Source organism: Fistularia commersonii, chromosome 18, assembly GCF_037954325.1.
Source record: "Fistularia commersonii isolate RoL2024-O1a breed Wild chromosome 18, RoL_Fcom_v1.0, whole genome shotgun sequence".
In the NCBI taxonomy this organism is placed as follows: domain Eukaryota; kingdom Metazoa; phylum Chordata; class Actinopteri; order Syngnathiformes; family Fistulariidae; genus Fistularia; species Fistularia commersonii.
This window is the reverse complement of record NC_141301.1, coordinates 11870494-11892638: the sequence shown is the minus strand read 5'-3', so window position 1 is coordinate 11892638 and position 22145 is coordinate 11870494. Positions and strand designations below refer to the sequence as shown.

The 22145-nt window shown below is 40.1% G+C and overlaps 1 protein-coding gene across 1 annotated transcript in view; it reads right to left on the bottom strand.

Moving 5' to 3' along the window:
- Positions 1-6380: 6380 nt before the first annotated feature.
- The window catches only part of LOC147224398 (uncharacterized), a 55949-nt gene continuing 40184 nt past the window's right edge, over positions 6381-22145 (bottom strand). Inside the window, exons 74-98 of the mRNA XM_086164993.1 lie at positions 20531-20710; positions 19676-19900; positions 19454-19580; positions 19116-19315; positions 18788-19000; positions 18449-18594; positions 17880-18007; positions 17561-17705; positions 16757-16889; positions 16533-16667; positions 16325-16451; positions 16020-16231; positions 15775-15937; positions 15546-15610; positions 13581-13741; positions 13357-13465; positions 11863-12047; positions 11744-11792; positions 11491-11637; positions 11051-11383; positions 10747-10933; positions 10592-10671; positions 9200-9246; positions 8995-9110; positions 6381-8149 (exon numbers count right to left, since the gene is read on the bottom strand). Coding sequence (XP_086021119.1) covers positions 7933-8149; positions 8995-9110; positions 9200-9246; positions 10592-10671; positions 10747-10933; positions 11051-11383; positions 11491-11637; positions 11744-11792; positions 11863-12047; positions 13357-13465; positions 13581-13741; positions 15546-15610; positions 15775-15937; positions 16020-16231; positions 16325-16451; positions 16533-16667; positions 16757-16889; positions 17561-17705; positions 17880-18007; positions 18449-18594; positions 18788-19000; positions 19116-19315; positions 19454-19580; positions 19676-19900; positions 20531-20710 — 3830 coding nt within the window. The 3' untranslated portion in view covers positions 6381-7932. The remainder of the gene's footprint in view (positions 8150-8994; positions 9111-9199; positions 9247-10591; positions 10672-10746; positions 10934-11050; positions 11384-11490; positions 11638-11743; positions 11793-11862; positions 12048-13356; positions 13466-13580; positions 13742-15545; positions 15611-15774; positions 15938-16019; positions 16232-16324; positions 16452-16532; positions 16668-16756; positions 16890-17560; positions 17706-17879; positions 18008-18448; positions 18595-18787; positions 19001-19115; positions 19316-19453; positions 19581-19675; positions 19901-20530; positions 20711-22145) is intronic.

Here is a 22145-nt window from a genome sequence, read left to right as displayed (position 1 = left end):
AGATATATTCCACTACTGCCAGATGGAAAAGTGACTTTTTGCATATAAGTGATGTGGACAGGGTGTGGATTTGTATGGATGCACATACATGTGCAACACCCCTTGAGGTTGAATTGCACGGAACAGATTTCGAGGGATTTGGAGGGATTTCAAGATTATGGCATGATTACAGCACCCAGGCACGGTTGACACATGTTGAAAAATGAGATGTAAATTTCGTGTTGAGCGCGGCGGAAGTACTGTGACTTGGGACTCGGAACAAAGCAGGAATAATCCAAAGTGCACGCAGGGCGTTTATCAATTCGCCTGCTTGGAGTAAGTGATAACCGATAACCACAGGCGCCATTCATTCTCAATCCACGTGGAGATACAAACCGCCGCTTTAGATTTACCTCACTTATTTTTTCCTATGACGAATAAAGATCCAATTGACATTTCTTTCAAAGGGCGGTGTATTATGCATACAGGTCAACATTCTTCACAACAAATTGATTTATCACAGAGTGGAATTTGGGCGGGTCAGGGCATGTAAAATAAAGGATCGAGTGAGTGCACGAATGCCTTTATCCATAATATGCAAACACGTGAAGCATCATTACAACAGTAGCCAAATGAGTGAAAGGCTCTAAGAACCTCTTAAATGACTCAAGAGATTCTACTTTTCTCCAGGGAGATTATTTAGAGTATTGAAGAGATTGCAGGGCTGTTGAAACCCTCGATAGATAGACACATCTGAGAGGACGGGTCGTTCTCTGTGTGGAAAAGGTCTGGCAGAAAGCAAAGATAGAGTGTTACTTGCTTTGTGTGTTTTGCAAAGCCTCAGTATCCTACATTATCCTGGATGATGGACCATTTTGCAAAGTGATGTTTAAAAGCATTATTTACCAAAAACCAGAAGTCATTTCCTCAGTATTTTATATGAAATTACACAGATGCCACAATGTAAATTGAAAATGTTAAAACCATATAAAGTGATATGATAGTAAAGTTGTATATCATCAGATCACATTTCACAAGAGAATAAACTGCATGCAAATATCAATAAATAACATCGCCGGATATATTTATTTTTTAACATAACAAAAACCCAAATAGAAATTTCCATAACCACATTTACAGTTTGTCTGTACATCAGATTTGTCCATAAATATCTGTACCATAAATACTTACTAATAGTAAGTATTTATGGTACACATAGTAAGTTACGATGTGTACTTTTCCATCACAGATAAAATTATTTATCTATTTATTACTGCTATTATTACTGTATTTGGGTGTTTTTTTAATTGTTATTTTATTCAGTTTGACAAATTTCTGGATTTTGATTGTACAATGAAAAAAGGGAAAAAGCACATAAAAAGTCCAGTACTAAATGTCAAATCACACACACACACCTCCTTCTGACAGTTTATATTTAGTCCAGGAAACAAGTCCCGAATTGAACAAACACTTTACGAAAGTGTGTATTTGACCAACTAGAGCAGGCATAATGATAAAACTGCTGCAAAATATCACACAAAGATTTAAAAAACGCAGATCCAGAGCCGCTCAGGATGGAGGTGCACGATGCAGTGTCCTACAGCGACGCAGCCGCTCAGGCTAGATCAGTGGCACATAGCGGCTAATCTAATTGATAAGGCGTGTAATCTCAAGGAGCCAGCAAACCACACCCTCACTCACACACACACACACACACGGCTACGGGGCAATGCCAAATTCAAGCAGGGAGACTTGGCAAAGAGCTCTAAACTAACACTGATAGCAAGTGAAGACTTGTTCCATCTGACCTTCTGATTTGGCTCCGAGCCCCCCGTATGAATACTCACTTTCTATAATAAGACCCGAACACTGTGCGTCCAATAAATCATGTAACCAATGGAAAGCTGCAGTCCTCCCACGCAGACTTTTTTATTTTGTTTCATAAGGATCCGCCCATTTTTAGATCCCCTCAGACTATAAAGAGGGCTAATTGACAAGGCATTTAGAAACACGGGAAATGTTAAAAGAGAGAAGAGAAAAAGCGGGAATAGAAAATCCATTATCACATACGAATGACAGCTTTTCATAATAACAGGTATTTCTACTTTGGTTACAGATGGGTCATAAAATGCGATATTTTCTTTACATTAACGTCTGCACCAGCATGAAACGTTTGAATTATATTTTCCTATATTTTTGTTTAAAGGTCATTAAAAGTAGCAGTTATATCTGCTTTGGTATTTTTTATTCCTTTTATTATCTGACAATCTCACTTAGCAATGGTGCGGTCGCAACAATGTCGAAGCCTCGATACCTTTTACTGCTTCATCAAGGAAGACATGGACACAAAGGCGGAGATCATTAGAGAAAATGAAAAGAAGCGCTTTAAACATATATTACAGGTAATGTTACCGGACAGGTAATAATTTGATTCCTGACCGTGACGTTCGCTACGTTTTTCTATGTAATTCTTATTTACCTCCACGTCTTCGGGGTCTCACAAAGTGTCAGCCCGACCGACGTATCTCATTATTGTCTCACCAGAGGCGACTGCGATGCTGAATTATTTTCTGTTTTTGTTCTTTCTGAATCCATCACATCACATATTCATAACTGACTCATTATTCAATCGTGTCTCTCTGTCTGGCTCGACTTCTGCCCGAAAGGCGAGGAAGGATGTTGATGAATCAGCAGTCGGTTCAAACCAGACACACACTCACCCAATATCCGTTGTACAACATCTTACTCACTGAGAATAATATTGATGTTCACGCAACTAATAATGCCTGGGCCTCAAATATTCAAATATTGAGGAAAAAAAAACATCTATGAATACTATGCGTTCCTAAGTTTTGTGGGCAAGTAGCCATCAATTAGTATTATGGTTAACTCCAGCCATAATAAGCGACGTTCACTTGAAACTAGTGGCTTAAATGGAATGATATTTATCCACAAAGAATCCAGAATTGTTTCTGCTATTTACTGCAGCATTCCAGAAGAGACCGGAAGTAGAAATAGAGTATAAATAGCATTACACATAGAGAATAGGGGATAGAAATATAAGATAAAATTTTTTATTTATGAAATGGAATTTTTAGTATCCTTCCATTATTTAGTACCCTTATCCATTGCAAATCCAAGAACGATATTAGCAGGAAGGCCGTATAGGCAAAAAAGATTAATCTTATATATGCATATGTGATTTATATGGATAATTAATTTTATTTGACTTTTTTGACAAACGGTCTCCCCTTTGAAAGGAATGCTTCAAAACTTCCGCTTTTTTATAAAACTATATTTTGCTCGTGAGTGGATGAAGTGATAAACAACACGTCTGGGCGACGTCAGACTGGTATATCAAGAGGAGATAACGCTTCTGTTTTTGAACTTTATTGACGTGTGTGCATATGATTCTCGCACCGTTTGTGAACAACCCACTGGGTTTGTGACACTGATAAAATCACAAGCGTCGCTTAAAGAGACATTCCTTTTGCCCGTGAAAGCTTGAAGAAAGAAAATCAATATCTGAGTCGCCCAGGATATAAATATATCTATTTGGATTAGAGAAGTTATCAAGCGTGTCACAAATGCATGCCGACTGTTAGAACGGCAACCTCAGGAAAAAAAAAAGTTTGACAGCGCCTTGTATTAATTCCTCCCAGAGGACGATTGGAGTGCAGCTTTGAATGTAAATGGGAATTTCCTCTACACAGGGTTCTTTGTCCTTTTCCCATTGCAACTGCATTATAAATGAGTCATTAGTGCAGATCTGGGGGATATATATATGGACATAGATTAATGTTAATAATCCTTTATCTCCTGAAAAGAGCAAAGGTCACAGAGAAACTCCCACCCCTGTTTGAAGCCTGTAGACACAGTTATTAAACAGGCCTGATTCACACGCGCTATTGATGTTTTTGGATCGCGCCTCACTTGTTGCTGTGATGAACTATGGATTCGGCCTATAACATTAATTTCGCCAATAATGATGATGCAGAGGGCTGAGCCAAATTGTGTCACTTTGCGCACAAGCGTGATCCATCACAACATGAGCATCATGATGGAAAATGAGGTGTCCGTGAAAATATAGGCACTTCAGCATCTCACTAACATGCCACTGATATGCTAAGAGTGTGTTGTATACTATGTTTAAATTGCAAAATGATCAACCGATATCATACAAAATGCATACTATTTGGACCAGGGGTCACAGACTCGCGGCCCGCGGGCCAATTGTGGCCCTCGGAACAATATTTTGTGGTGTGAAATCAAATCTTTGTGTTCGTGCAACCCGCACCTTTTTTTCGCACATGCATTCGGAAAAAAAAAAAAAAAAAAAAAAAAAAAAAAAAAACGGGCAACGAAAAAATGAAAAAGTAACTTTGCAATTTATTTTTTTGCTTCAAAATTTGAAAAAGAATTGATTTTTTGATGAAAAAAAGTCTAGTGACATTGTTAAAATGATGTTTTCTTTTCATATTTCTATAAAAGCCACAAAAACAGGCAAAATTAAAAAGATTGATTTAATTACCAGAATAGCCACCATTAGCTTTGTAAACATTATACCTCCTCTTACACATGCAACCAATCAATTTTCTAATAAATTCTCGTGGCAAATTTTCCCACAGTGACAATATTTTCTCTTTTAACTCAACAATATTTTGAGGGTGTAATTTCATCAATTCTTTTTTTATATTCATTTTTAATATTAATTCATCATGTAATTTTTTAGAGGAACAGTTCATTACATATAAATATTTCTATAATTTACCTGTTTACCTCCTTTACACAAAAAAAAAAGAAAAATTTGTCGTAGTGTTACTTCTAGGTAATGACTATACTTGTCTGGCCGCCTTGACATCAAATTATGCCGTATGTGGCCCCCGGACCAAAATGAGTTTGACACTCCTGATTTGGACATTTTACACTATTTATGAAAGGGGTACCATGACAGCATATCCAACCGTGCAATGCAGCGTTGACAACATCCAGTTACCGGTATAATGTTACACGTTTTGATGACTCGCATTTTTGTACAGAAGGCCTGGCTCTTGATTCCATCGCCACACACCTCCAACTATCGATGAGGCCGTCAAAAGTGATACAGGATAAGCCCCTGTGAAGTGCAACCGGGAAGGTATACGCTTCTTTCTATGCAAAAAAATACAATTTATTCAGAGAACACATGCTGTTTGAGAGCAAAGTCTTCCATCATCAATCCCTTAAACTGGAAGAAACTTCTCTTATCATATTATCCCTTATTATCCATTGCTGCTGTTTTTTTTTTTCTTGCTGTTTTATTTAATACCAATTAACCACATAGCTTTTCCACTATATATTATGTTCCTACAAAAGATGATGTAGGTTGTTGCTTCTCCATCTGATTGCAGCCAAACGTTTGTGATTGAGTATCACTGATACAAAAAGCCTTTGCTGTTGGGAGTTTAACAATGCACCTTTCAGAAGTTTTAAATTTAATTTCATAAAAGTTTTAATATTCAGGAGTCAAACAGGAACCCACTTTTGCAGCAATTACAGCACCTAAAGCAAATTAGCATTTTTTTTCTTTTTACAGTGACGTGAAAATCATGGAGGAATTTTCAAAAAGAAGTAATTTAGAAAAGGAACTGAAGAGATGACTTAAGTTATACACTATTTTCATTCATGTCGGAAAACACTTATACCGTGGATGAATAGTTCGTGTTAACACATGTTAATTTATCACCATCTAAGAAGATCTAAGTGCTATGAGGCTTCGGCAATGAAAACGGATGATATGCACAAGAAAATGTAGGAGTTGGTTTTTAAAACTATGTAAGGAAAGATCGAGTAAATCTTCACATTAGATATTGATAGTTCTTTATACGTTCTGAAAACACAAGGAGATTAATTGCAAATTATTGCATCAGTGATCACCTATGTATTATGGAAATCCACAAAATGAAAATTATTTCTATTATTTTGAATTAATGATACCAACTGATCTCAGACCCTCAAAAACAAATCAACCACATCTTTAATATTTTATTAATAATAATCTACCAATCCATCTTGGCAAATTCATCCTCTGCAATTAACTCATCATGGATGAACCATAAGCAGTCAGCTGCCACCCACCAGCGCAATATATTTTCAAACATTTGTTTAAATATTGTTTCATTTATTTATTTAAGTAATTGTTTGTTTCCCAAAGTATAGGATTTTCTAAACTGATTTATAAGTATTTTTTTTCCCTTTAAATGGTTAATATATAGAAAATTTTTCTCTCTCAATTAAATATTTGTCATTATGAGGAACCCGGGTGGAAGGGTGAGGCTACAGGGAGTGGAGATCAAGAAGTTGGAGGATTGGAGGAAAAGAAGATTATCATTAATATTACTATTATCATTTTATTAGTCTTAATTGTGGCAGTTAAATATTTGTTTATTTGAAATGACTGGATGTAAATAATTATTTGCTGCCAGATGATATCAGTAAACAGGCTGGAAAACACCCGATTCATATCATGAAGGGACTTATGACTCTAGTCGTGTGGAAGGAGAAGAAAAGTTCAAATATTTAAAGAACAGTGAAAACAAGCTTGCTACAAGACTAGGCCTCATTTCATCATGTCCGTGCATTGGAATCTTTCATTGGCACTTAGTGTCTGCTCTTCTTTGGAGGAGCAAGAATAAAGAATTCTGATGAAAGCGAACTGCTCAATCTGTTTATTTATTTACTTGGATTTTTTTTTTTTTATAGGAAAGACAAGACCAGGAAGTAAAAAGTAATAATTCAACACACTTGTTTTGCCTGGAGGATTACTGAAATTCTCACTCTACGTAATGAGATATAATTAATTGAAGACGTTTGCAGACACTGAGTCATACACAAAGATGCAAGGACGTAAATGTTTGAATGACGGTTAAATAAGTACATTCAGTATCTTTATTATAATTCTGTCAAAGTTGGAAGATTCAACCAAATCGGGAAATTCACACAACCAATAACTCATTATTTCATAAAGATAATATTTGACATTTTCTCACTCGTCTGTGGATTGCTGTTGAACCTCTTTTTTCTTAAGGGTATGACAACTCGTGAAATTTCTTATAAAAAATATCATCATCTTTTGACCGCCAAAGGAAATGAAAGGTTGTTTTGTGAAATGTAATTCACAGCACGTACAAAACTCGAAATAATACCTTTATATGCCGATACACATGCAGACATTATTCAAATAGCTGATCACAAAAACTAGCTGTTTGATTGAAAGTCATCAAAGATGCAACAATAACACGGGCCTGGAAACACATCAGTTCATGCTGCCGCCGACAAACAGGGAAAATGGTGGCGAAAAAGGAGCGACTTCAGCAGTGCATAATTATTAAATCACTGAAACGCGTCTGCCATCACTTTTCACATCTCACAGCCCCTGTATCTTTAAGACAAACTTCATATCCATAGTTTTTGTTTGTTAATCAATAGCCTGTCTTTGAGAATCCACTCGGCCAGAACGGTGCGGGAATCGCCAAAAGGGCACGGGTGAATTATTTTAATGCTGTCACGGCTTATAATTCGGTCTGATGATTTCTCGATAGGCGTAAACAAAGACCGCTCTATCAAAAAGTGGGCTGTTTTAGGATATTCATGACAATAAAATGTAAAACGTGTAATGCGGGCACCTTTTCTCTGCATTTTCCAAAATCTAGATCTAGATTCTGACCAATAGAGACACAAAAGTCATCAGGGTTTTTCTACTTTTGAGCGAAATCTGATTGTAGAGCCGTTATTACCCGTGGCGAATTAGGGTCAAAAAATACCCGGGCTGCTTTACAACAATGCCCCCTGTAATGTGCTAAGGTTGTCGCTCTGGATAGCATCACTCATCCGCTTGGCAGAAATTGGACTCGCTGCTGTTTGTTGGCTGCGGCTGGTTTGAATATTGTCCTGCCAGTGACCATTGGAGGAACGTCAGGCGTCGATGCCAGGATAATTTTCCCTTTGCCCCTGCAGAGTGGTGTTGCTGTCTGCTTGCGTGTGGGCCCCTGTCTCATCTTTAGCCTCACCGTCGTGCTGCTGGCACCGTCTGATCTGCCCTAATGTGTTTTGGAGCTCATTGAGGCGCTGTGATATGTAGCGCCTCTTCAATTCCAACAGCATTGTTCCGTTGCGAGTCGGACTTGGCGGGTTTAAGGATGTCGCCCCCTGTAATAAGACGGATCAGGGTGTTTGTATTGTCGATTATGAATAGAGAAAAAGGTCCAAATGAATTCATGCATATAGTCTCATGCAGACTGTAGCCAGTGTTAATTGGCATACATAACCATATCTTTGCATATATCTATAATTATACGTGTTTGTCTCACTAAGGCTTTTATATATATATATATATACATATGTAATAATTTTTTTTTTTTTTTAAACAAAAATTACTTTTTCATGATATTGTTATATTTTCAGACAGGATTTTTGTGTTTTCTTAAGATGTAAGCCATAATCAGCAATATTAAAATAATAAAAGGCTTGCAATATTTCAGTTGATTTGTAATGAATCCAGAATGTATAACATTTTTGTGTCGATAAAGACATTTCTTACATTTTCAGACGATAAAGAACTTTATCACATTATTCTAATTTTCTGACAGTCCTGTGTCTATATATATATTTTTTTTTTAGATATATTTTATATATTTTATGTATATATTTTATATGTTTTTCATATATTTTCTTGAGGTTGAGATATATATACATATATATATATATATATATATATATATATATATATATATATATATATATATATATACGTATATGTATATATATCTCAACCTCAAGAAAATACATTGTTATCATTGCCATTTGTACATACTGTACTGATTACAATCGTCATGAGCAGGAAAAAAAATGTAAATAACCTACAGAGTTCTTGCATAAAAATCAACCCAACACTGCACAGATCCATTATCTGAATTAAATATATTTCATATGAAGCAATGCGCAATGTTCGGGGTAATTACCAGAGACGGGTTGCCAGCGCCGCTCCCTTTCTCCGTCTCCGGCGCACGCATGTGATCGTTCTGCAGTAGCTGAACACTCAGCTGCACGAAAGACTCGTTCAGTCGGTCTATTTCATCTTCGATGCAAGACATCTGGAAAAGATAAAAGAATGAGGCAGCCTGTGTGGCGGTCGACGCAGAGGACAGGAAATCAAGACGCCTGATCGGTGTCAGGGACTCACTTGCATTGGAGTTCCTGTTGGTGGTGGACCAGCAGACACATTAGACTCTAGAAAAAAATGATGTTTTGGTGAATAATTTAAGAGATTCTCTGACTTGGCTCAGCAAACAACACACCAAATAATATAAAATTGCCCATCTAACTGGAGAGCACACACACTATTAGGTGCGGAATTGCTTCATTGCTCATGGCGTGCTGTTACCGGGGTCATGAACTTTAACTACCAGGGTCTATTCTTCTAGAACAAATATTCCAGAGGTGAAAATCGACCCCATCCTATATATCTCTTTTATTCTTTACTGCTGTTAAGTGATGTTCAGGTTTTGTTACTGGGGGGGAAAAACAGAAATACTACTTCATCTGACTGAGTGCATTGGGGTGAAACAATCACAGAAACCGCGATACATCTTCCGGTCAATGCGTTTGTAGATCTCAAGAGTTGATGGATTTACTTCAGGCTCCATCGCTCCATTTCTAATGCTCGTTTTTCTTGCCATGTTTGTATACAATTAAGTACCGTTGCTGCAGGTGACACAGAAAGTCGGCGCGCTTTTGTGTTTGACGTTTTCACCTTGACTCTGTTTGGTGACATGGGCATTACGTCTGCAAAAACCTGTCAAAGAGCAATCATGATCTCAGCAGGCAATCTGTTTTGAAAGGTTTTGAAAAATGCAGCGCGGGAGTCGAGATTTGTATTTGTAGAACGATGACTAAGGAGGTCCATTGTTGTTTTACGTCTTGGGTACGATGGGTGACAATAATTCAGGAATGCACAGGAAAATGTACGCGTTAGGTTTTAAATTGAGGACAAGTCATGTTAAATACTGCTAGCTCTTTAAAAATTCTGAAAACACAAGCAGATTGATTGCAATTTTTTGCATCAGTGATCAACTATGTACTTGTGAGAAGTCGATATAGGAGATAAAAACTACTACCACATGAAAGTCCACAAAGTTTTACAATCCATTCAAAAATTCTTAAACTGACAACTTTGACTTGAAAACCAGAACGACAAATTGCAAATTGTTTATATTATTTCGAATGAATGATACCAACTGACTGTCAAAAACAATCAGAGGGCCACATATTTGTGTTTAAAGGCAAATGAAAAAATTATTAATTAAACAAAAAAAAAAAAACTATGAATATGAAATCTGATAATGGGTTGTGTGATCATATTATAATTGTGAGGGTATATTTTAATGAAACTGCAGCCAAAGTTGCAAATTTGTCCGTGACAAGGTCACGAGCTGCAGGCTTAGATAATACTCAGATCTGTGACAGTTTGAAGATGGACTTAAACATTTCATCACCAAGAAAGAAAAACAATTGCTATTGACTGACTGAAATAAAATATCCCGAGTTCATTTTTCAAGGGATGAAAATGTCTTACCCGTCTCTGCACCCTCAGCTGGATTTGATGTGAGGCTAAAGATAAGCTGCTCCAACTTGAAATATTTGTATTTCTCCAACCTGAATGTAGCAATAGGGAGTGTGGCTCACTGGATTAGCTTTCAGTGGGATTTTTATTTACATTAATTCACCAACCTGGTAGCTAATACATGCTCTGCGAACTGCTCGTCGCCTGGGAGAACCCTGCTGTTTAGCAATCTCTCAACCAACGCTCCCGGTTGGCCTTTTGAGTCATCAAATTGGAAAAAACAGTTGAATAGTTGCAGGCCTAGAGCTGATATAGCCTCATGGAGCGCCTGCATGAACCTATGGGGATTCAATCCTGGATTTATAGGCGGACAGAAAGAAAGACAGACGATGGCGTGATCTATTACAAAGTTTTTTTTTTTCGAAAGAATAAAGCACAAATAAATTGGATTCCCTCTGTTTTTCTGATTACCCGATGCTATAAAGGCCATGGAATGAAGAATGGTGGCAATAAAACATCCAACATGCTGCAGCGTGACCTCTGATAAATAAAGGATTTGACTGGTCGCGTCAAAATAAAAGTCTCCTGAGCAATGTGCTAGCAGGCCCTCGAGGAGTGAAGATGATGAAACCGGGACCGACTTGGCCGGCGAGAGAAGAACAGGACGGAACATGGGGCGCTTTGCCAGCACCTCTATCACCTGACAACCAAACAGAAAAACTGTCAAGTGTTGAGGCGAGAGGCTGTCGAGCGGGATCGGGATAAGCTGAGCGTCACGACCGTCTTGTGCCGAATGTCCTGGTACTGCGGGAGGACACGGACAAAATGGTCAATTATGCATTCAGAGTTAATATCTCAAATAAATGACTTTAAGGCACTGAATATTAGAGCTTTTTATCTGGTGTTTTTACCACCGCAGGCATGTAATATGGGATCGGATCGGTTGAGCTGCTCCAAAAACGTATGGATCCCTTGCAGGGTGTTGCAAAGGGGAGATACGCTGACCAGCTTGGAAAAGTCCTCGTCGCTGAGATAAGGATAAGTGCTCGGTAGTTGGGCTAGGAGAGAGAGAAAAAAAAAACAAAACAAAAAAAAAACACTGCGTCCGACACGCTGTTTATTGAAAACACAACGGAAACCAATGTGGACGTTTGACCCCCTTACTCGTTTCATGGCGAGGACCTCCCGCTCTGCTTATGTTTGGTGATGAAATCTAAAGATTAAAAACAGTTGTGGTAATTCTGCCAAAATATGTAACAACCAAAGTAAAGCGATTCTACAACCTGCGTGCAGCTCATCTCAGGGTCACCAGACTGGGTGGATGTAACTTGCAGATCGCATTTCCTGGCATCAGAGGGAGCGTCATGACAACGTGGCGGGCCGCCCTGCCAAGCCTCTCCGGTCAGCCTGCATAAGAGCACTTCCGCAGACCCGAGGACGGCGCTGAGCATCTCCCTGGTTCTCTTGTCTGGGCGTTGAGAATGTTTATTGCAGCGGAAATCAGAATAACACAATTAACTATTCCAGCCGCTAAACACATACATCTTGTTCAAAGATTTAAAGAAGGGGTCCCCAAACTTTGTCCCGCGAGGGCCAAATAACTTTTCCCTTTTCTGACGGGGGGTACGGGCCAGTTTGTAACAAAAAGTGTGACGGTCGCAGAGGTGTCTAAACAGAAATATTAATTGTTTTTCTGAAAGCCACACATAACCAAAAATTAACCCTTTCTGGGATCTTGACAGGAAAAAAAAAAAAATTAGACAAAAAATTAACATTAGTATTAATGAAATAAACGACATTTATGAAATAAATAAAAAGACCAAGGAACATTAACTTTCTTGTAGATACAACTGTTTGCAGCTCTCTCATATAAAATTCAGTGTGAAAACCAGAAAGCAAGCAGGCTATGAAACCGAACTCATACCAACACCTACCAGGTTAAATACCCTGCATTCTGTATCTATTTTTCTCTTACCTAACCTTTTCGCCATTATTCCGTGTTATTTGACAGGGGTTGTGTCCAGGATTTTTTTTTTTTTTTGAGTGAGGGGTTTCAGATGAGGCACAGACTGCAGAAGGGCAGCATAGAATGTTATGTTCCATGCATGTACAAGTCACTATTACGTGGCCAGAATGGAAAAAAAAAATCATAATGCATCTCTGGTTTTGTTCAGGGGCCGGGTAAAATGTGGCAGCAGGCTGTAGTTTGGGAACCGCTGATTTAAAGTGTCCATTTTGCATTTCAGAGCCTGGCTAGCTGTTAAGCCGAGGCGACCGGCGCGTGGATGACAACCAAGAAACACAAAAAAAAGCACTGATTAAATATACTGCTCAAAAAAATAAAGGGAACACTTGAACAACACAATGTAACTCCAAGTCAATCACACTTCTGTGAAATCATAGTGTCCACTCAGGAAGCAACACAGATTCATTTTGACTTGTTTTAAGGACATTACATCAAAGTTGGATCAGCCTGGAGTGTGTTTTTACACTTTAATTTTGAGTGTGATTCCTAATCCAGACCTCCATGGGTTAATACATTTGATTTCCATTGATCATTTTTGTGTGATTTTGTTGTCAGCACATTCAACTGTGTAAAGGGCAAAGTATTTCATAAGAATATTTCATTCATTTAGATCTAGGATGTGTTTTTTAAGTGTTCCCTTTATTTTTTTGAGCAGTGTACATTATAAATACAAGACGGGGTGTTTGTCCTGATTATTGTTTTCGACAAAGCCTAACTCTCAAACAGATTCATGATTTTCTCTAGGTTTTACCTTGTCCATCTCTCTCCCCTGTGTTGCCGTTAGATGGTTTATCGCTCCTGTGTACCAACAGATCTTTAAGAAGACTGAGTTTCTTATCATCCAGGCTATCAAAGGCATTCTGTGGGGGAAAATGTCACGATCCAATCTTTTTTTTTTTTTCTTTTATTCGGGTACAAAGAAAAAAAAAAAAAAAATCAATACTTAATCATATATTTCTCCGCAGTGAATTTTACCTGGAGAGCTTCAGCCTGATGGAAAATGTTTCTGTAAAACTCTTGTGTGTCTTTGCGGTGTCGGGCCAGCTGTGAGGCGATGTGGAGGTTCTGATCCTCCAGTTTGTCATACAGAGTCTTCACATTGAACTCCTCCAAAACGCGGAGCTCGTGCACGAGTCCTGCACGGGGGGGGGAGAAAAAAAAATAGGGGGGGGGGGAATAGGCTCTCATTTAAGGAAAGAGCGGGAGGATGAGATTGATTTCATATATGGACCGGTTATCTGCATGGCTTTGTTCACTCGCAGATTATTTTTGGCAGACACTTATCATTCACACACAGATGCCTCATGGAGCCCACTTTGGAACCCCCCCCCCCGTCAAAACCCTGACTTCTTATCCATAAAATGGATTTTATTCCCTCAACACACCTCTTCACTTCAATGCGGGTACGAGGTAGCACCAGGAACCGAGTGCTGAACGTAGGAGAAGCATTTGAGTTAGAGCCCTTTGCTGGCATATAAAATAATGACAATAAAGACGATGAAAATAAGTGTCTTTAGCTTATTAAACCATCCAGTACTTTGAAAATAATAAGTGGTTAAAAGGGGGGTGGTGGTATCAGCAAAGTTCAACGGAGTGTGATATTACTCATGATTTTCTTTATCTTTCCATTAAAATCAGCAACATGCATGATGGATTCAGAAGCGCAAAATCCCGACGGCTCTTTAATGCCTTATCGGGCCACGTGAATAATACGAATAGCCACGAGAAATGTTCAGATAAGTTACATGATTATTTCAACATCGACTACCTTGAAAGAGCAGGGAGTAGATTAAAAAGCCATTATGTGAGGAACTCATGCCACTTTCGCTTCTTCATTTTTCAAAGGAAACTATGTGCTCTTGATTAAGGTTGCAAAATGTAATAAAACAATTTAATAATTTGGTTTTGATGACTGAAGGAAAAGACTCGATTTATCAAAAGTACAGAATGCAGAAGTGGTTGAGGAATCGGGCGACTCTGCACGGAGACCGCTGGAGTTTATCTGCGAATAGCAGGACTTTATTTTCAAGGGCGGTGGATGGTGGCTATCCCTCACTCTGGCAGCAAAATGTTTTTTTTTTCATTATTCTTTTCGTGACCTCAACACACCGTAACGGCCTTTTCTCAGCACTGGCTTAGTGATTCGGTCAGTCCCCCGCTATCGTTTTCCAACTTTGATAAACAGCGTATTTCCGTATCATACTTTTCACATTTACGATCCATTTCAAAGTAAGCGGTTTAGTCGATGCTTCGTGTTTTTGCTGCGTCTTCTGCTAGATCTCCAATTTTGAAAATCCAGCCCTCGCTTTGCACGGGTTCTGAGGCCTGGGAGAGTTTGGTATTGAGAGGATTTACACAATGAAGCGGTTGATTTATTGATTTCCGTTGTTTAAATTCAGCGGGACATAACTCATTATGGGAGAGGTAATTATTGTTTTAGACTTTCCTTAAGCAGGCTTTTTGTCAAGAGTTTAGGTTGTCATTATTTAATCAAATGCGATTTCATACTAATTGCAAGTTTCATAAAGATAGCAGTTATTGTTTTCTATTTCCCTTTAGCAAGCCTTTTTTTGTCTTGAGTGTATTTTCAGCACAATCCTATAACTGAAATTAAAATAACGCGTAGAAATTCTGTATCGAACTCAGTTTCACCTTGAACAAAAAAAGGCAACCGTGACTCTTTTTCGTGACTACTTGTAGCACATATGAATTTTTACAAATTTAACTCCTAGATATTCTCATCATGCGATGGCCTTTTTATGCAGCGCTGACTATTCTTTTTTTTTTTTCTACCGGTAAAAGCTGGTAATATGTGTACCAATAAAAATGTGATAATGTACAAACTCCATGCTCTTGACGCGTCCATCGGCCTGATCCTTATTTCTCCATAAAACGACTGATTTCTGGATTCCGTCATTGTTTTCTCAAGTGCCATCTCACCTCCCCTTGAGACGGCCCTCTCCTCGGCCTCCGCTCCCTCTCCTACGCCCCTGCAGCCAAGCACACTGAAAAGTAGTTATATAGATGTACCATTTACTGTCCATAGATGATATCCATCTGGTGCCATTGGTTAAATAACGCTCGGAGCTTTGACTGTTTGAAATGTATTTCCACAAATAAGTATGACAACCGCGATCACCACGGTGACAGGCGCAAAGCGTTTCGATACCTTTCTCGACTGCAAGCGCATTCCACCGGACGAAGTGGCTCCCCGAGGCTGCGCCACTTAGGCTTTGTCCTCCACTGGGAGCCAACTTTTGCTTTGCCGGGTCGCAGAACAAGCAGGGTAGCGGTCGACACAAGAACCGCCACCAGCAGCAGGCTCAGGATCCCTACGCAGAGCATGTCGTTTTGATTTATCACGAGCTCGCGTCGTCCGTCGTCGTCAGATTTGCGAAAAATAAAAACACCCGCCTGTGATTAATCCCCAATCGGGTAGAAGATTGAGCCGATGCTGCACGACAACGCCGTATCTGACGAGCTGCGCCGGGGTCATGGGCTGGAAGGTAGAACCGCGAGGGCCGCAGATCGTCCCCTCCTCACTCACCACCACCACCATACTCCTCTCTGGGACCGCGCTGTCCACAAACACATACTTCCCGGGTTCTGTAAACACATGAGCAAACCTGAGGAGGAGAGAGGGAGAGGAGAGAGATATCCTTGTGAAATGAGCTTCAAAAGCCAGAGAACTTGGGAGATGTGTGTCCACGCTACGTTACATGGTGGAATTGAGGTTTGTCTGCCTCATGAGAACTTGCAGACGTCTAAAGGCACCAAAGTCATAGCTGGGGTTGCTGTTGAACAGGTGGTCTTTCTGATAGACTGGGAAGTGGCTGAAACGGCGATCTTGGGGAATGAAGTTGGGACGAAGTGTTAAAAAACACAAACTCCTGCGGGTAAATAACAAAATAAATGCAGACGGAGTACCCGAATGGTTGATGGTGAGATGGAAAAGCAGCATGTCACCGGAGGACAGACAAGCAACCGGATTGGGGATACGAGGAAGAACAGCCAAGTCATCCGGGGCATCTTGCGCGTTTCTCCTCTTCCTGGGTGCTGCATCTAAAAAAAAAAAAAAAAAAAGATAAATGAGTGTATAGCCAGTTTCCTCCCTTTTTCTATTTTGCTTTGATGGGATACCAATAAATCACCTGAGATAAAACGGGCAATGAGCTCTGTATGTGTTGGAATCCAACCAAAAACCCCCTCCGGGTCAAACTGGACCAAATGGGATTTTCTGATATTGTCTGCATAGTAATCTGGACCTAGAACATCCTCTATAGTCTGGAACGGGTTGAAAGAACATAAAAGCAAATGACAATACCTTGACAAATGACGGGATACAGTTGTAATATCGTATTCACAGATTGGCAGTGCATCATTTTACTTGACATGCATTTTATCCCCAAATAGTTTCGTATGATGGAGCTGCTCAGGACCGCTTCAGCTCTACTGTGTGGCTTCAACAAGGTCAACAAACAGTCCTCTCATGCTTTGGCAGGCACACACCTCCCCTGTGACAACGTAAATAAACCAACAAAGATGCGATTTGTTTTCCACACACAGCGGTACCCTGCACACACACACTAACACGCATGCAACCTCCATATTTTTTGATGAACCACCTCTTGAAAGACGTCAATGGTTCATTTATCACTTTTTGTGTCGTAGCTAAAACTGCAGTTGCAACATTTCTTAGAGGCGTAGCGCTGAAATTCAGACTGACTGATAACAAGATAAATCACAATCCGAGCAGTTTATGTCATCTGACTGGATCCAGCAGATGGGAGAAGATTGGAGTTTGCGTCAGCATAATAAATATGTTGAATTCATCTATGGTGTCCGCCTCCATGAATAAACCGTTCTCTAAATGCTGTAAAGCAAATAGAGATCCGATGTCCGTGTCGAGCGGAACAGAATATCAGTGTATTTGATGGCCCTGCAGCCTTTCCCACCTTTACCCAGACCGGACCGTCTTTCTCTTTGACACTGAGCAACAGGTGGCCGCGTGGGTGGAGCTGGGCAGAGAGCTGAGGTATTTTGGAAAGGCAGGAAGAATCGCAGAGCTCCTCCGCGGACACGTATCTCTCACACTGGCAGCTGAGGCCATCAGTAAAGGGCAGATGAGAGGGGGGGGAAAAAAAAAGCGGACATAATTCCAGATTGTCACTTCAAAGTTCTAAAGCTGGTGCGCAGCAACATTTTTTTGAAATGTCACCACTTTCCGAGGCCATTTCGAAAGCATTCAACTGACTGAAGTATGGAAAGACTCACATTCCCATCTTCACATGCAGTGTTCCTCCGTGTGATCCGCAAGTTATATTACATGGGTGGAGGGAAGGGGACACACATTCCCTGGATGCTGCCAGCCTTACTTGTCCACTGGCGCATCGTGTGTTCATCTGAAACACATACAGATATATAATTCAGTAAATAAATAAACCAATCAATAATTAAGACTTCACTGGCTATTTAATTATTTGTGGACTATGTGTGTGAGTATTTACATCATCCTCCTTTTAGCGCACTCGACTAACGCCGACATAAAAACAATGCAAATAGGTAACGCTGGAAAAACCTGCTTCACGGGTGAATTAAGTTTGAGCGTTGCAGGGGAAAAAAAAAAAAAAAAGCTAAAAAAAACTGTAATGTTGCACGAATGGTTTCACTCCAGCCCGTCATCTTCACACACCTTTGGAAACGTTGAAGCGAAATATATTTGCGCTGCTGTGAATCTCTGTGGGTCTGCTGGAAATATTGGAGCATTCAACCAAAGCTAAGACAACAAAGTCAAGCTAAAAAAATAAAATAAATAAATAACAGAATTCAGGCCTATTACTGACCTCGGGCTGGCAGTCCAACTCGCTGTCAGATGAAGAGCTTTTAAAATCCAGCTCATTGTAAAAGATAAAACCGGTTCTGCACAAACACGAGCCATCCGAAGGCTGGAACGCACGATTTTTACCAATACAGGTACAAGATGAAGAACCTGGCGAAACAAGAGACAAAGACAAAGCAATACAATCAACAGCCATATCCCGGTCCAATGGAGGAGCTCTTTTGAGTATATAAATCACGCTAATAAACACTATATTCTCACAGACTCGTCTAAAGCGGTAAAATGGACAAGACAATTCCATTGCGTGAGATTTTCCGAACAAATCTTTCAACTTTGACAAAACCTGCGAGCGAAGTGGAGGAGCTGCCGCAGGGGAAACAAGCCGTCTGGGCAGGGAGGGGGTTGAAGGTACCAGCTGGACACAGATGACAGCTCTCAAATCTCTCAGCACTGGTGAGGTTGCCAAAGAAACCGGGCGGGCAAGGCGTCGGTCGGGCAGATCCGGAGGGGCAAAAATACCCGGGGGGGCAGGGGTTGATCTTGTAGTTCCCCGTACCTGTTTTCATTAGGAATCAAAATTCAAGAATGGAGGCATAAAATTGTAAACGCTCCTCAAAAAGGGGTGTACATGTACCGAGATTGCCTAATTCCTTTATTTAGATGTTGTTTACCAGGGGGGCAAAAATATCCCGGTAGGCACGGAAGACACCGTAAGATAGGAGACCCATAGTGACGATAGGTTCCACCCTCGCAAACGCTACAGCAGCTGCTTTTGGACCCTCTGAGGCCAGTAGTGTTGACAGGCATCGAGCCACCCTTGCAGGCCTTCATAGTGGAGCTGTTGGCCGGGCAGTAGTATGGAAACGGGCAGCTGTGGAGCACGGTATCATCATTTATACAACTTTAACTCTTTCCAAATCCGTCGAGCTTTAAGAATCAAAAGCATCCTTTCCGTATCTGTTTACAAAAAGCTGTTTGCATTGTGATACCGGAGCCTCGTTGCACTCACAGTTGGCGGGGGTTACTGTAAGAATCTGATCCCTCCGGGCAAATGTAACCTTCAGGGCAGCTCTGAGGCTCATCGGTTGATGGTCCACAATACGAGCCGGCCGTGCACAACCTCTCGGAGACTGAACCTGGATAGTTAGCAAACACACAGCACTGCAGGATTTCTGCGAAATATTTATGACGGCGCGATATTGAATTTATGGATATGAATTGATAAATATACCCAACGGGCAGTAATAAGAGGCCCTGCAGGGAATCCCTGCGACATTTGGAATCCCCGTATCCCGAGGATCCGGACAAAATGTTCCCGCTGCACAAGGCTCACAGTCACTGAGTGCAGCTGCTCCGGGAGGAGACCTCTTTGTCCCTGCTGGGCAAAAGATGGGGGTTCCAGACCCACTGCACCAATAACCAGGTGGGCAAAGACTATTGGAGTATTGAGTCAGTCCTAAAAAAAACAAGATGCACATAAGCTACGCGGTGAAATCCCAACTCAGATCAAACAACGTCATGATAATAAATTGCCATGATGAGAGGTTGAAAAACTGTTAAACTGTTAACTAATCTAAAATGACAAGGTCTTCGTAAATCAATTATTCAAGCAGACTTTGTTGATGAATACAAAGAGAAAAATCTGTGGGAAAACAAAGATGGTCTCCATCTTCTGGGTATTATCTTGGAAATAATGTTAAGATTCGGTGTCATTTGTAATGGGATGGAAGTAAAATACTTTTTTTTTTTTAATGAAGCCACTGTAGCCCAAGGCAGTTACTTCTGGTTTTCAGCATTTTCACCTCCTTCAAACTTATCTCTTACGCTCAGGCACACGAATTATGGCATACATATGCGGAAATAAATACAACCTGAAAAGGGGGATTTTATTTGAACTTTTCTTCTGTCAAATACACTTTGCAGCCATATAATGAGGTGCCCTACTTTACACTTCATTACAGGCTGCGGCGGAAATGGAAGCAGAAATAATTATGTATAGTTTAAGAAAGTTAACATTTGCATATGGGATTTTTTTTTTTTTTTCATTATTATTTCAAATGCATGCTCTGTTGTTCAGAACGCAGACCTGTGCTGTTACAGTGGGAACCAGGAGGGCAGGGCTGGCAGTCTCCCTTGCTGCCGGCTCCGGAGGATGCTCTGTAGGTGTGCAGGGGACACGGCCTCGGCCCTGCGCTGCCGTTAACGTCAGAACCAGGCAAACCATCGCAGTAATGACCAGGAGGGCACAGATGAAGGACTGGGTCTCCTGCGAAAAAAAAAAAAAAAAAATTCAATTTAAAAATTTAATCACGATGTATCAGATCCCTTTAAGGACACGAGGTACGATGCTCTCACTGCGTTCATTCCTCTCCAGCTAAATATTTAATCTAAAGAATGATATAATTCATTGATCACTTGTGAAGGCTGGCTGTTAATTTAACTACCAAGAATTCCAAGCTTGACAATTATTCATGGCGCTTAGCAAGTGTTTTGAGATTACGGATTTTGTCAGAATCCACGTTGGGCCGGTTGACAAATGATGCACACTGTATGTAATTACTATCCTGGTAGATTAGTCAGCATGATTACAGTGCATCTTAAGAATTACAGTTGAAAACTGCCCATTAAGAGTAATCACAAAATGAACATGCTTCCTGGGGGAAAACTCCATACTCCCGTCACGCCTCCTTCTATTAATAACAGTTTTAACTGATGTTTTTGCCGTGAAAATTATCAGAAGTTATATAGTTCAATGGTTTGCGTTTGCATTTAAATATTCAATATAGGACCAGTGTTATATACAAGAGAGGCTGATATTAATCCAACTGCCCCTGCACTGCAATTGGTCGTGTAAATCCACATGCAGTCAGACGATTAAAATAAAATAAATCTTCTCTCAAGTCAGAACCAGCTCATTACTTTACTTGACCTCGGGGAAAATATGGTTGCAACTTCTTAATTGTAGTTTTATGGTCAGAAAACCAAATACCTTTATATACAATTATCTAGCTCCACCGAGAAATACGCACACACATATATATATACAGTTCACAATGTATTTTTGTGTCCTCTCATATTGTGATTTTTGTTCTATTTTTAATGTTATTCTATTTGTATTCATTTTATTTTAGTTATTTTCACTTTTAGTTGCTTAGCTGGATTCATAGGATTTTCACTGCAGTGGTGCTATGGTAGATGATCGGTATCAAGCCAAAACCATAATTTTCTTGGTCCAGCTCATTCCGTCCCTAATCCAAGACAGATTGCCGTGTCATAGGTTGGGTAAATATCGTTGGAACAAACATTAAGAGAGAAAACATTTTTGAAAAAGGCAAAGAGGAAAAATCCATCTTCCCTCCCTCTGTGCCTCCAAAGCTCCAAATGTGCAGGGCACTGCTGATTAGCTCTCATTGTGCAGAGTGTTGTTCACTATCTGGCTATCTCCCGAGGTGGCTATAGGGTAGGAAAATGTTATCATTAGGAAACTGGGTTTTAATTTAGCTTTTGTGATTTTCTGCGCCCGCACGTGGGACTTCAGCAGAGAAACGAAAACAAGAAGAGAAAGGTGGAAATACTTGAAAGACAAGAAGAGTGATTCATATGTTCATTATCTGCACTGCTTAGCCTGCACTCAGGGCCGCGAGGGTGCTGCACCCAATTCCAGCCGAGCGAGATTCACCTTGGATCCCTTGATTGCAGGG